This window comes from Pavona decussata, unplaced genomic scaffold (assembly GCF_977016875.1).
Source record: "Pavona decussata unplaced genomic scaffold, jaPavDecu1.1 SCAFFOLD_13, whole genome shotgun sequence".
Lineage (NCBI taxonomy): Eukaryota > Metazoa > Cnidaria > Anthozoa > Scleractinia > Agariciidae > Pavona > Pavona decussata.
In genome coordinates this window covers 2,021,624-2,036,761 of record NW_028145436.1, presented here as the reverse complement: position 1 = coordinate 2,036,761, position 15,138 = coordinate 2,021,624, and the positions used below count along the sequence as shown (strand labels likewise).

Sequence of the window (15,138 nt, the reverse complement as noted above, 5' to 3'; positions counted from 1 at the left end):
ATAAATCTGTTTTAATACCGAGCAAAGGAAATTACCCAACAGACAGCTTACTTCCGCCATCGTTTCCTTTCAAGCGGATAGGAACTTGACTTCGCTTTAGACGTCTAAGTACCCAAAACTACATTTTCTGGCGAAAATATATAGTAAACTATACATTTTCGCCAGAAAATGTAGTTTCGGTTACCTAAACGTCTAGAGAGAAGTCAAATTTACAGTAACTGTCTGCGTCACAGTGACTGTTGAACGCATCAATCCATTGGACGAGAACCCCACCCCGTTCCTCCATCTCTCGTGGATTCACTGGTGAAGCGAAGTACTGATGGTGGAGAAGATAGAAACGATGAGAATCAACTAGCCTGCGAAGAAGTTTTACACCCTGAAGAGAGACCTTTCTCGCAGGGAACTAAGCATCAACGTGTCTGGCCTCACTGATGAATGAAAGCACCAAGGTCCACTTACAAGTGGAAGTGTGTATGGGCGGCGAGGGGAAGGGAGGGGGGGGGGGTGTCTTCTCCTAGGGAGTAGTCCCTGTCAGTCAGTCAGTCATACTTTAATCAAGGTACAACCTTCAGTGGGCTGAGTTGCTGGAAGCATGGTTAGCGCTAACCATTGGTTAAGAGGTATTAAAACCTATAGGTTGTCATGGTATTTAACCCGTGTTAGCGCTAACCATGCTTCGAGCAACTGTGCCCGGTCGTTACAATCATTTCTAACCAAGGGAGCCCTATTAGAACATCAGATTCGCTATTAACTCTAAAGAAAAACTTCCCTAGACGACTGTAATTGCTTTCTTTGTCGGGAGTAATTCACTAAACTTTTAATTTTTCTTAGCTCTTTATTTTTCGTTGTAGTTGTTATCGCAAATAGTGACTACTACATGTATAGTGTAATAGATGCAAAACATTTTTCATTTAAACGAGGCTTTGCTCGTATGCGATACGTGATTAAATAAAGTGTTGTCCTTCAACAAGCCATTTCTTGGAAACAATAAAACAGGACTCATCCCAAAAATTCAAACCACCATTTTGCTAATTTTGATGTGCTCTTTCCATTTTCCATTGTAATACACGGTTATCATCTTTCATTTTCCTTATTATTATTATTATTGTTATTATTATTATTATTATTATTATCATTATTATTTTTCCCTTTTGCTTTGTGTTTGTATCTGTACCTTGTATGTCCTAGGTGTGGCAAATTAAATGAAATTAGATCAAAAGTTAAAGTCAGTAGTATGAAAATTTAGTGACGTGACCTTTGTTGCTAGGGTGACTTGCTTCCTTCCTCTATTGCAATCCAGTAACACAAGTTTGCAAATGTCAATTTGTTCTGCAATAACACTGCTTCTCCTTGTCTAAACACCCACCTCTCACGATAGCCTTTCCTCCATACAGGTTTCTCTCTGTGCATTCAGTGCAACTAGGACTATGTCAGGGGTGGGGTGGGGGGTCAGGGAGAGAAGTATAAAGGAGACCAATCATGTGAAAGGATTGGTTCTCAAGTTTGTGGAATGACAAGTGCCACAGCAGTGCTAAATCTTTCGTGTATTTATTATTTTTGTTCTCACTATTGTTAATAAAGTTAAATTTAGGATTCTTCTCAATCGAGAACAGTCTCCTTTTTCTTTTAGACATTTGTGCTTTTGAATATTTCACTTCTTGTTCAACTGCCCCCAAGAGAAAATACACTCCACTTCTTGGTATTGTCTAGGTATTCACTATGACCTGGAAGCTCTCTGTTTTCTGGAGGTAGATTCTGAAGTCTTGACCTGCAAGGCACTCTGGGATCCTGTATTCCACTGTATTCCAGAACTGTCAATCACACTGGAGCATACCATCACGTGATAAACAGTTGGCGAGTTGAATGAGAGCAGGAACTGGGCACTAAAGTAATCATGATGCGGCACCACTGTCTGTTCTAAACTGGTCACATTATCTCGGGAAGACTGGAACAGAGAAAACACCCTTGATATCACTGTCGGTCTCATGGGGGGGGGGGGGGGGTGGTGGGGAGGGTTACACCACTTTTCATGTAACGGAGGGAATTGTTGCATTTTTAATTTATATAAGATTCAAAATTGTTCCATCATTTTCTACAAGGAGTACATGATTTCACGGAGGAGTGATGAAGGCGGAAATACAGACCTTCCCATCTAAAACTTGTTGCTTTTTGTCTTCAGCTTGCCATGTGACTGACAGGCAAACAGACTGCACATCACGGTAAAGACCTGACAACAAAAAATAAAATACATCATTTTAGGGGGCACTGCCGCGGAGATTTTGCAGTATCTTGGTCAAAACTGCCCAAATATTTGAATAAGAACCTCTTCTCTAACATGAAATTGCTCTTTGAGCACCAGGAGTAAAATATAAAATGATTTCTCCCAGCAAGGATAAACTATGGTCATTTTTTTTGCCATTTTTCCAAGATACATAGGAGGAACTTCAATCCATTTTCGTCCTGACCATCCACAGCCAAGGAGGAATGAAACCAGTTTTTGTGCACTAGTAGAGATCATATTTCCAAACCTCCTTCATGATAGTGATCCCCTTTGATTTTTCTTCATGAATTATTAATCAGTTTGAGAAGGTTTTTTTACCCAACAAATAAGACAGGTTATCCATCTCTAATAGTATTTGACAAACAGTCTTCTCACGATTATAATCACCCCTAGTCTGCAATACGACCTGGTTAGGCATATAGCAAGTTATTTTGGAGTAGACACATGGCCTTAGAGCAAGAGGTCTACAATTTATATAGTCAACTCTCGCCTTGCGGACACCTGGCTATTACACACACCCTGATAATACTGACAGCAGCTAAATTCCTGGCAAACATAAATTACAGATGTTTGACTGAAATAAATTCCCGCTATTACGGACTCTCGCTATAAAGGACACCAACTCGTGTTCTTGAGGGTGTCCATAATTATGGGAATTGACTGCATTACATACACAAATCAGCTCATGGAGTATATTGAGGTTACTTTACCTGGATTTTGACCGTGTTCAATGACTCCTTCTACCTTGAGAACAAACTGTGTATCCAGTGTGACCACAATAGGCTCTGAAGGGACCCTGGGTGAAGGAGACAGCGCCAGCTGAAGGGAATAGTATATAAAAATTCATGCATACTGCACACAGTAAGATCATGGTGCTAGCTTTGCAGTTGGTTCAAACAGTGCTCCATCATGACAATGTAAAGTTTCGTACAGTCAAAAATAACCTTTGAGACCCTTTCTTAATATATTAAGATGAAGTTAGGTGTCCCCTATTAGTTTACGATTGTAAATTTGTTATGTTCAGACACATTATGACATTATTTTTAGCATTTAATTCCAGTAGTGATAATAAGTAAACCTTATCCTTTTTATGTTGGATATTTTTGGCAATGAATAGTATACACCACATGCATTTACAAACCTTCAGAAATGTGGCTTGCTGACTGGAGAAAAAGAACTTTGGGAAAATGAATGGTACTTTGAGAAGTGTCATTGAGGCTCGTACAAGACACTCAGTTTGCTGAAAAAAAAAAAGGATATTTCCAGTCACTGTTTGCCTGTGACTGACAGTGCTGACCAGTTTTCCAGCCAACTCTTGGTTTGTTTACCTTGGTTTTGCAACAATCTGGCGTTTAAAATATTTTAATGCTTCCTCCCTGTAGTGACCCTTACAAAATAATATTGTCAGCGATGTTGGACAAAATTGACACTTAAATGAATGAATTTATTTAATCTAATTATTTGTCTTACCAAATGACAGACAGGAAGAGGTTCCAGCTGAACTGCAAGGGTCTGAAAACCAAAACTAAAAATTAATCATAATCATAATAGTAGTTCATCCTAAATACCCTTTGAAAACACACAAAGAGTGATTTTAAAAATAACAGTTTTTCAAACAAACCTCCACTGTTTCTAAAATGTCTGTGCATGCCAAAGAAAGTGGGCTCTGTCTTAATATCAAGGACTTATTGAAAGTGCTTCTTTCATCACCTAAAGAGCTGAGAAAAATATACAACATAAGTTTAATTAATAATAATAAAGAATACTTTATTAATTAATCAATCCTAAAAGGCTTTTCAGCCATAATTTAAAAATATTCATTACTTAATGATTCAATGAGGTTGTCAATGCCTAAGTTAAACTAATCCCAACCTCCACAGGATACACAACAGTGCGTACAAATGCCTGGGCGGGGGGGGGGGGGGGTAAAGTTGTACCAGTATGTAAAAAAAAAAATCAATTCAAATTATGTAAAGTTTAGTTTTTCCGTTTTCCAGCATGTTTTTAATTTATTGTAATTTTTTTCAATTACATTTTTGTGCTCGTCTTGTCCCGCCTAGACTAGCTTTGAGGCTATTTGTGGGACAAGCCCCTGATATCATCTGGATTTGTAAATAAATTGTTGTTGTTAAAAAAAAAATTCAAAACAAGCTGTTTTACCTGGGCTGAGAAGTTTTCAGTAACACGTCAATACTATGTGATATCAAAAGACAGCTCTGCTGGAGACTAAACAAATAATATTATTATTGTCAAGGAACACAAGTCCAATCACTCATTACAGGAAGTTAAAATACCTAGTTTGAAAATCTCTCATGTAAAAGGATACACTTCAATGCTCTGAAGGCTGACAGGATCTGCATTAAATGAAGAGTGGTACAACTGCGCATATCTCTCACCGAGACTACGAAACTGTTGGCTGCATTCTGTCATCTGAAATAAAAAATGCAAAGCTGCCTCTTTACTGTAAAATTGTCTATTTTTCAATTCTACTTTGTCTCTGAACTGACCAGTATGGTATCCCTAGTCATAATTGGTGAATGACAGTAATAATATTTTGTCTTGTAACTCTCCTTCAACCTCTCCTGACAGACTTACCTGAGTAGCAAAATGACTCAGTCGCTGAACATCTTGACCGGTTGCCATGGCAACAGCTGTTGCTATGGCAGGAGGAGGACAGGATTTCATTGTTGCACAGGATGCAAGAAGCAGGCTGTGAGCCTGGAACATTTCAACCCTGAGGCGAGTATAGGAACATTGGAAGGAAAACTGGCGATTTGAAGAAACAGAAGCCTGAAAACAGCAAAGATCACTCCAGGTTATGATTGGACCTTTCGATTCTAGTTTGAGTATGACTACAAATACGAGATTTGATAACAAGTTTTTAGTGGAGCACTAACAAGAGATATATTCCAGGAAGCTTCATTTTACTCATAGTGAGAGACGAACTTGATGCAATATTATTGTTTTGAATAATGATAACTAAGTCCTTTCAGGATTAAAAAAAAATAAAAAATAAAAAAAAATCACCTACGTTTCAAGGACTTGTTTTCACCACTACCCTGTTCTGAGAAAAACTAGTGGTAAAATGATGATGGCTCAGTCATTTTTCCTTCTAAAATGACACTAGTTCACTCATGCGCATTCTTTGTCTATTAGAAAAACTTGTAGTTGTACTGCTATTCATCTTCATACTAGAATCTAAAGGACCCTAATGAATCTGAGCAACATAAAATAAGAATTAAACTTTAATAGCCTTAGCTCCCACGAGTCACCTGTAACTTAATGGTAGAACATCTAAACTAGTAATCAGAAGGTCTTAGGTTCGACTCCTGATAGGAGCACTCAGATTTTTTTCCAAGTATGCCTGTGTCATTTACTGATTAATACATCATTCTCAAGAATTAAACTGTTTGAGAATTTTCAAACTAAAAACAAATTTGAAGTACAACATATCAAGACACACCTTGAGTGTGGTGATGCCCTTGTGGTACTTAGCAGTGGCATCGGCTATCTGTCTTGACAGGGCCAGCTGAGTATCGCATTCAACACTCAACAAACTCTCTGCTTCACAAAAGAACTTTAACGCCGTCAGCCAAAAGTAGAAGTGTTCGGATGCCACCTAAAGAAAAAACAAGGAAATTATACAATTTATTTGTTTTGAATATTAAATTACCATGATAATTTATTGAAACAACAGTGTACATATTAAATAATCTAACAATCAGCAAAAATATATAAGTGTTGCATACCTTGGATGACAAGCTCCCAAAAAGTTTAGCTGCAAGGCTGTGAAAACCCTGATAATTGAAGGAAAAGGTGTGAGATGTATCAAAATAATTCGCCATGTTATCTTGACAGCTTATAGTTCTCAGTGTATGAAGCATACAGCTGTATCAGTCTGAAATTTGTTTTGAACTCAAACTTAAGTTCATCTCTGTTATAAAGACATATTTACCAGTCTTGTGGCTTGCTTGCCAACTCTAAACATAGTCCAATATCTTGATGTAGTTGTTAATTTTCCTAGTTGCTCCAGCATGAAATCTTCTAACTTTAAACTTCCTTCTTCCTTTCGTGACACACCTCGATATGACTGGAAGATAAGAGTTGCCATGCCAACCTGTGGTGTCAAAAAAATAAACAAAACAGTTCCATCATATAAATACTTGAAATAGTGGCGACCACATTCCATTATTTCTTTTAAGTGAGAGACCATAGAACCAGTAATTAAAGCTGTCAATGTCAACATACGACTAAATCTTTTGATTCCTGGCTGTCATCATCGGCACTCACAACAACTTTGGCAAAGTGCGAAACAATTTCTCTCCTTAAAGGTGCCAGGACAACTGGTATCTGTGTTGCCATGGTGACCAATGTGCGACATAATGCAAGTGCTACAGCACCTGTGAGGAAAAAAAATTATAATTATTCCAAGGAGATTGTCATAAATTAATTTGTTTGAATCAGAAAAGTGCAAACACTTTTGGAATAGATTTTTACACTTATTTTGCCCCAACCAATCAGGTGCAAGATTAAACCGCAATAAGAAAAACATGTCAAGCCTCTCGCAATAATTATTACAGCCATCAAAACTTGTGATCTGCTCATCTTGTACCTGACTGATTTTCCTTCACAACACAACAAACATTGCAGAAATAATCCTCGTTTTCATGTCCTTCTGTTTAGCACTGAGACCAAAAAGAAAGAGATGCTTCTACAGTTAGAGTACTTACCTGATGCTGAGGGCAGAAGACTTGCTAAGCTCTCCGCAAGAGAAGAAGCAGCTTGAGGATAGCTATCCACTAAGCTGTTCATTGATGACAAACACACCTACAAAACAACAAAATAAATATAATTTTCAGTTTTGAAGAACAACTAAATCTGCCTGGTTTAAAAACAATTTGATGCTAAATACTTTTGGAATAGTACGCTACAGCCCTGTCGTTTTCTTACCTTCAATGGCTGGACTTGTTCATTGACACAACAAACAACAGTGCAGGTCTCCACCGCCATAACAGCTTGTTCACAGAGAGAAACATCTTCCTTACCTGGTAAATTAAGGAAAAAATCATTAATATTAAAGATTGTGTAACAAAGCTTTCTTGAAAGAAAAACAAAGCAGATGTCATAAGATAGAGACACAAATTTCAGTTTCAATATTGATTAATTAACACACCATTCTTTATCCCTGCCACAGCAATGTTGACAAGAAGTTCTGACGTTAAAGCAGCTACAGCTGAACTACAAGAGTTGGATTCCTTTTGACAAACCTCAAGTACTAAATGGAAAAAACAAAAATAATAATAATAATAATAATAATAATAATAATAATAATAATAATAATAATAATAATCTTTATTTGTGCTCAGTATTGAAGGGCTGGATGCATAACCCCCTTATGTTGAATGTTGGGCTGTTTTTTTCCCGGATTTATCTCAATTCTTGCATGTGGGCTTCGTTTTTGTCAACAAACATTGCCCTGTATTTTTTTTCACTGGTTTGGTCTTCATTTTCGAGAAATAATGTATACAAAAAACTCAGTTTTCTTAGCGGCATCTTTTGGAGATCTTTTGTTGAACGAGAAACAAAAGAAACCTTTTTGTAACAAACAAAAACACTTGACTGTCTAGCTCGCCCTTTAATGTGTGTAGACAAAGACCTACTGACTTGATCTGCAACCTGGGGCTCAAATGTCCTTGTTAAAGAATCATTCTCAGAACATTGAAACCAAATAGAATTTATGAAAGTGAAACACATGAAAAATCATTCTCTTCATTCTTTTATCTATTAAATTAAGTAGAATGTATTTTCTGAAATAAATGTGATGTTATATTTCAAGCCTGGTGAATGGATGAGAATGATGTATTATTCCAGAAAGTGACACAGGCATACTCGGAAAAAAAAAATCTGAGTGCTCCTATCAGGAGTCGAACCTAAGACCTTCTGATTACTAGTTCGGATGCTCTACCACTGAGCTACAGGAGACTCGTGGGAGCTAAGGCCATTAAACTAGGTTCATGAGACAAACATCCTGCATACTGCTAGGATTTGAATGTCGAACGTGTGGTATATGAAATAAATGTGATGTTATATTTCAAGCCTGGTGAATGAATGAGAATGATGTATTATTCCAGAAAGTGACACAGGCATACTCGGAAAAAAAAATCTGAGTGCTCCTATCAGGAGTTAAACCTAGTTTAATGGCCTTAGCTCCCACGAGTCTCCTGTAGCTCAGTGGTAGAGCATCTGAACTAGTAATCGGAAGGTCTTAGGTTCGACTCCTGATAGGAGCACTCGGATTTTTTTTTCCGAGTATGCCTGTGTCACTTTCTGGAATAATACATCATTCTCAATGTATTTTCTATATGGCACAACCAAGCACAGTATTTCCACCTTTCCCTTTACCAGCTTACCAATGCTTTAAGTGAGTAAAATTTCTATCTTTTTTTCAGTAAAGTGTCAGAACATTGTACCTTTGTCACAGCTCAGTAAATCAACTGCTTCAGATCTTGATAAAGTTACCAATGTTCTCAGTGACGCAAATGTTAGGTAATCATAACAACTGGTCAAGATAAACTCACATAGCGCCTGGCAAGAGAATTGTCAAGGAATCATTTTTCATTACATGTAACTATTTAATAAATTATAACAATACACAATACAAGAGTGTTCCTCTCTGATAAAGGTGAGGGGAGCATTTGAGAAGAAAAGATTTACAATAATAAGTGAGAGAAAGCACAAACAAGACACAACTCAGCTCATTCTTTCTTGTGTATGCAGAGAGTTCTGACAGATGAACAAATGACACAGAGTTTACTTGTCTGGTACAAAACACAGGCCATAATTTAAAGGATGTAGGTACAGGCCACTGTGCAATCAACACATAAACAAGACATATAGTGTCTCTTAGCCCTGAACACTATCCCAAAAGATCACAATGAACCGTGAAATGTGACCTGTGTTTTATACTAGCCACCTTAATTTGACACTCACTCAACAAGTGCTACACAAATGGAACAAAACTCATCACAAACAGCCGTTGATGGGCTAAACTTTTATATAAGCACTGGTATCAGTTTTCAATAAGACACAAAATAAAGGAAATTTATAAGCAAACAAATTTACCTCAATATGCTGCACTTTCCACATGTGCGGTGCACCTTTTGCCAACATCCTTAAGTCTGTGAGTGCATGATTTTTAACAACTTTTCTGGGATCCTGACCCAAGTATCTGAGCAACAGCTCAGCCTACAATGAAAAATACATGGAAGAACTGTTGATGGTATGCTTTATGTATTATATCAGTCAGTGACGCGGGTATTACTCAGAAAAATAACCGAATTTTCTAAAAGGAGCTAAACCTGCAGTGGTTGTATGACCTTTGAACAGATTACTAGTTTAGATATTCTACCACTGAGCTGTCAAAGACACCTAAGAGCTAGACTGTTAAATTAAGTTCACAGCCCTAACCCTAAACCAGGATTTTCATTAAGTTTTGAAGTAGAGGGGCACATGATGTTGAGTAGGCAGGTACCCTGACTAAGTGAGGACTGAAAGCCTGAGCTTGTAGGGGGGTCTAGGGGCATGTTCCCCTGGGAAATTTTTAAAAATCAGACTCCTAGGAATGCATTTTCCTGCATTCTAGAAAAGAAATTCCCCTTTTGTCATTACTCATCATTTACCCAACTATACTAGAAAAGAAAGGTACAGTGCTCTCTGAGAATTTGTTTATTCCACTATTGTATGACAAAAATAAAAAGTCTTAAGATAAATCCAACAACTACATGGACAACAAGAAGTTCCAGAAGCCAGGTACTCTGCTCAAAGTAGACGGGTGCCAGTACCTGGGTCACAGCTTCTAATAAAAACCCTGCCTGTGTATCTTTAATTTTGCATTATTGCCATTAGCAAAGCTAATCTTGCAATGGATTATGCAGGATGTTTGACATATGAACCTAGTTTAATTAACCCTATCAAGACCAGGGGCCTGGCAGATGGTCATCAAATCAAAAAGTTCAAACGAACAAACAAAAATAATTTTCATATTAAGTAGATCTTGTATAAGGAGATCTTGTAGTATAATACTCCTCTACAATGAATAAGTAACCAAAACCTGGTTTAATAAACCTGTTTTGGGATGTCGATCACGGAGGATACTGCAAGGCAGGACAAAGTGTGAAGAGTGACAACAACAAAACTGCAAGCTGGGTGAGAAACAAGCAGCGAAGAACACAACTCATGCACCTGCACAGTGGAACAAACAAAAGAAGTAATCAACATCTTGAATAACTTTACGGATGAACAAAATCAGATACAATGGAACGTAACTTAAACTCTAGGCCCAGTCCTTCGGAACTTGATTAACACTATTCCACGATTAAATTAATGTTAACTAACATTTTCATCTTCCTGTTTAAAAATAGTTTTTACAGGCTAATTTTAAGCTAAATGATAAGGCAAAGTCTAAGTCAAAACTGAGAGAGAAAGATCAATTTGAGGAATCTTTATTGATTAGAAATTAAACTTGAATCAAAGTTCACCTTAACCCAGGATTAGGTTAATCAGGCTTTGGTGCTTTCAGTTTAGGTTTAGCTTTCATAGAATTTCACTAGCATTTCGAGTTTGTCTAAAGCAAAGTGAATGTGAGTTGGTGACTTAAAAGAATCCATTTGCTAACAAATGAATAAAGACAGCAATGCATAAACTTAAAGAAAAAATATTTAATATCATTATTGCAATATTTATTAAATGTTAAATATGGGGCAGAAGATCTGTATCATAATAATTTATTATTGCTAAATACATCTTAACTACTAACCTTCGCTGTTAACTGAAGGTCATAATGCATGTGTCGGAAAATAGGTATTAATTTGAGTTTCATATCTACAGGTGTACTCAGCCCTAAAAAAAAAACAGTCAAGCATTATAACACTTGTACTCATGACAATAAGGTTACTATAGTAGATTTTGATTTCACTAAAAGAAAAGAATTCTTACCTTCACTTAGTTGTGCTATTTTGTTATAAAGACCAGAGGCAAATTCTCTGTTGATAAAAGAAAACAAATAATATGCATATATAAGAACAAAGTTTTTCCTTAAAGATTCTTAGCAAAATGTCCACAATTATACAGATGTCTGCATAAGATTTTTCAATAAATATTATTTGCACAAATAAATCACTACAAAAGAAAATGTACAGTGCATCAATAACAAATTACTATTAATGTCACTGTTCCGTTTAATATTTCCAAACACACAAGCTTTAATGAAACGTAGAGTAATAAACTAAAGTAAGGACCACTAGACATATTTGGCATTAATTTGGGGGACACCGCTCGGCGATTGGCGTGACTGGCGACTTCTATTGCGTGACCATTTTAAGGCCTCACTTCTCTGGCACTTCCAGCTGCACCTAGGCCAACAACAACAAAACACAACAACGCACTGCAACAGCAGCACAGCTAGGCCAGCAGCGCCACTCCAAGAAGAATATTGGCAGGTCGCAAAACTAGAGCGCTACGAGCTGCCATCTAGGCCAGCAACGCGCAAACCTAATTAACTGAATGACCTATCATGCCTCACCTATCTCTCCAGCGCTGCTGGGTCGGACCGGAGTATTGGCAGGTCAATATTACCAAAAGTCATTGAAATGAACTAGAGAACTTAGCTTGAGGAAGTCGCTACGCAGACTTAACCGAAGCGCAAACGCCGATAGGCATCCCCAAGTTTATTTGTTATATCACGGATCAACCCCCAAAGGGAGGGAGGGAGGGTACATTTTTTACAGCATAACAGTAGATAAAACCATGTCGTAACCAAGTGTGACTTAGAACCTTCTATCACACATTTAAAGCTAGACAGCGTTCAATGTCAGGGCCAATGGCCAGGGTTGTACTATGCTTATGATAGACTTTACATCATAGCAAACCAGACATGAATGCACCATTCACTGGTTAAGCCATACAGAAAAAGCGAACTAACTAGTCTCCAGGCAATGTCGAAATAAATTACAATGTGACTATTGACCAACGTGACAATGATACAGTGATAAGTCTAAAGTACAGTACGTAGAGATGCCCCCCGGGGCTAAGGGCGTCACGTTCCATTAACTGCGTTTTACAATTGTATTGTAAAACTTTCTTAATTTATAAAAATTAAATTTGTACAAGACAGCCTGCCATTCAGAGCAAAGATTGTTCCTTGCCAGTAGTATCTACTTTAAGTCAGCTAATGGAAAAGAAAATATGTGAGCCTTACACCAGTGACGGTCTGTAAAATAAAGTTGCACTGTTTAAGTGCAACAAAGGTAGTAGTTTGAAATAGTTATTAGCTCTTAGCTTCACACAAAGTTTTCATTATTTATACTACACTGTACAATGACACTGAACATGTTGTATCTAAAGGACTAATACCTTGAATGTGAACAGAGCCTGTCCGTTGCAAAAATAGCGGCTTCCAACTCCACCTCGTCATGTGACTCCAAGCTGCTTCTAATGCTACAGAGTAATAACACAAATGAGAATAAAGGTTTACAAAACATTGTTATTATTGTACAGTGTCTACTCACTGATTAGCAGTACTTAATGTCAGCTGTTTACACGTGCAAACTTAATGACAACACAACCAAACATGACTGATCAAAGCAGAATGAGATGAAGAAACTATTAAAACTGAACATAAAATGGACTAAAGAGTAACCAAACCCAATCAGCCCTAGCTTATGATTTTCATTTTCATTCAAATATTATCAACACACTGAGCCTTGGCAAATGCATGCGAAGAACCATTATCATCATGATAATCATCATAGTCATCAACTACAGCAGTTAATTTACCTGTGATGAACATTCTTTCTCTCTGATACTATACATGCAATGCTACCAAGAACTCTAAAAACAATCAAATGTGGAGACAATGAAACAATTAATAATGAAATTTTGCAGAAAGCCAATGACAAGACTCAGTGCAAATCAAAAAACTACAGAGAGAGCTGATCAATAAATATTACAAAAGTCAACAAGTAAAACAAATCAGAAATATAATGATTTATTTATTCACACTTAAACCAGATATGTGCTCAAAAGTATTTAAAGAATTATAAATCTAGCTGGAGTTTTGAAAATGTGCCCACTCAAGTTATACGTCTTTGGGAGTGGGGTCTGTAAAGTTGCCAACATAAATACAAAAGGTGCTCTTTCTTCTTTCCTCACTCTTGTGAATCATTCTGAACTTTCTCATAGCCATAAAATCCATGATTCCATGTCATTGCACGAAAAGTGCTCAAGTTTTCAATGGTCTCTTTTTCAAAAATTCAGCTAGAAATAAATACCACTATTACCACCAGCAGCAAAGGAAATAACACTAATCTGAAAGAACTTTTTTTTTAAATTCTAAAGTAAGATCACTGAGTACCTGACAGTGATTGCTCTTGCAACTGGATCATTTGAGTGAATCACAGAGTAAAGTCGCTTCAAAAATTCATCAACATTTAAAATTTTATCCAAATGCTTCTCACTTTGTTGAATGACCTTCAGAATGCAAAGCCGAAGAAAATTACTCCTGAAAAAAAGTGTATAACACAAATTTAAATATATCATCAATTCATAGTTTGAAATATTTAGAAAGGTATACTATCTTTCACCATGGTCAATGTGATTGATTAATGGACTGATTTAAATGATTGTTTGACTGACAGATTGATTGATTGACCAACTGTCTGTAGTCTTCTGACTGATTTATGAATGACTGTCTCATCAATAGCTGATTTAATAAGACATGAACATTCTGATTACATTGGACAGTTAAATTTTCAACAGCTAAAAAAAAATGACATTAAGTTATATAACTGATTTCAAGGAGACCATCTTCTACAAGACATACATTTAATAGCCAATACTTACCCGACTCGAAAAACATCAGCAAGCTTTAACAAAGCACTGTTGATTAAGATTGGGAATGGATATTTCTCAAACAGGCCTGGGAACCTAACTATTGCTTCACACTGTTCTCCTGCTTTGCTTGATCGCAGCCCTAGGATACAAACAAAATCACTGTCATCATCATCATCATCATTTTATTTATTTGTTTTGTGGATTGATTGGTTTATTTATTTATTACAAAGCATGGTTTATTTAATGCGTCAGCTTTTAAATAGCTTTTAAGAGATAAAGTGGAGAAAGATGATTACACTGAATTCTATGCCCTCCCCCAAGAGAAAAACTTATCATCATCATCATCATCATCATCATCATCATCATCATTATCATCATCATCATCATCATTGTTATGATAGGAACTATTTCCCAGTAGCTCTTGTGTCAAGAATGAATTTGAACCACGCCAACAAAACAGGGGTTCTGGGCATTTTTTCAATAATTTACGGCGATTAGCGCCCGCCCCCTCCCCCCAGTATAAAACCACCCATCACCACTAATGATAAGATCACCCCACACTCCCTGAAAAGATACTACAAACAGAGCGACTGACATGTAAGAAGACCGATAGAAAAAATAATATGATATGATAGTCATTTCTGCAGGTGCACAAAGCTAGGTGTTTTCAAACGGAAGGATAATCATATGGAATGATCATTTTATGGGAAAACCTAGCGAAAATTAGCAAAGCGATCTTATTTTAGGCATGAAAGAACCAAGCAGCCAAGCAATTCAGTCAGTCACAGCACCTTTCTCGAGCTCTGCTAGCGCACTGTTTGCATCTTGCCAGCTGTCAGAATTATTGGAAGATTTCTCTCCAAAGTTCATCAAAGATCCAAAGCTCAACGAGGCCGCCATGTTGAATCACATATCCCATAAACCAACACTAGAAGCACTCATCACCGAGCATGCTGGGAATCCCAGGA

At 37.0% G+C, this 15,138-nt stretch overlaps 1 protein-coding gene across 1 annotated transcript; it reads right to left on the bottom strand.

Moving 5' to 3' along the window:
* Nucleotides 1–1,527: 1,527 nt before the first annotated feature.
* On the bottom strand, nucleotides 1,528–15,106 carry LOC146487844 (integrator complex subunit 7-like). Its single transcript, XM_085127821.1, has 26 exons — nucleotides 14,962–15,106; nucleotides 14,180–14,309; nucleotides 13,692–13,838; nucleotides 13,115–13,168; nucleotides 12,692–12,775; nucleotides 11,276–11,322; nucleotides 11,097–11,179; nucleotides 10,406–10,522; nucleotides 9,404–9,526; nucleotides 8,752–8,866; nucleotides 7,455–7,556; nucleotides 7,232–7,326; nucleotides 7,012–7,108; nucleotides 6,530–6,681; nucleotides 6,237–6,398; nucleotides 6,031–6,078; nucleotides 5,745–5,900; nucleotides 4,877–5,071; nucleotides 4,608–4,711; nucleotides 4,442–4,507; nucleotides 3,903–3,999; nucleotides 3,752–3,793; nucleotides 3,423–3,521; nucleotides 2,992–3,100; nucleotides 2,145–2,227; nucleotides 1,528–1,945 (listed from the first exon to the last, which is right to left on the bottom strand). Exons 1-26 carry the CDS (start codon nucleotides 15,068–15,070, stop codon nucleotides 1,718–1,720), a joined length of 2,844 nt encoding a protein of 947 aa, XP_084983947.1. The 5' UTR covers nucleotides 15,071–15,106; the 3' UTR covers nucleotides 1,528–1,717.
* Nucleotides 15,107–15,138: the final 32 nt, after the last annotated feature.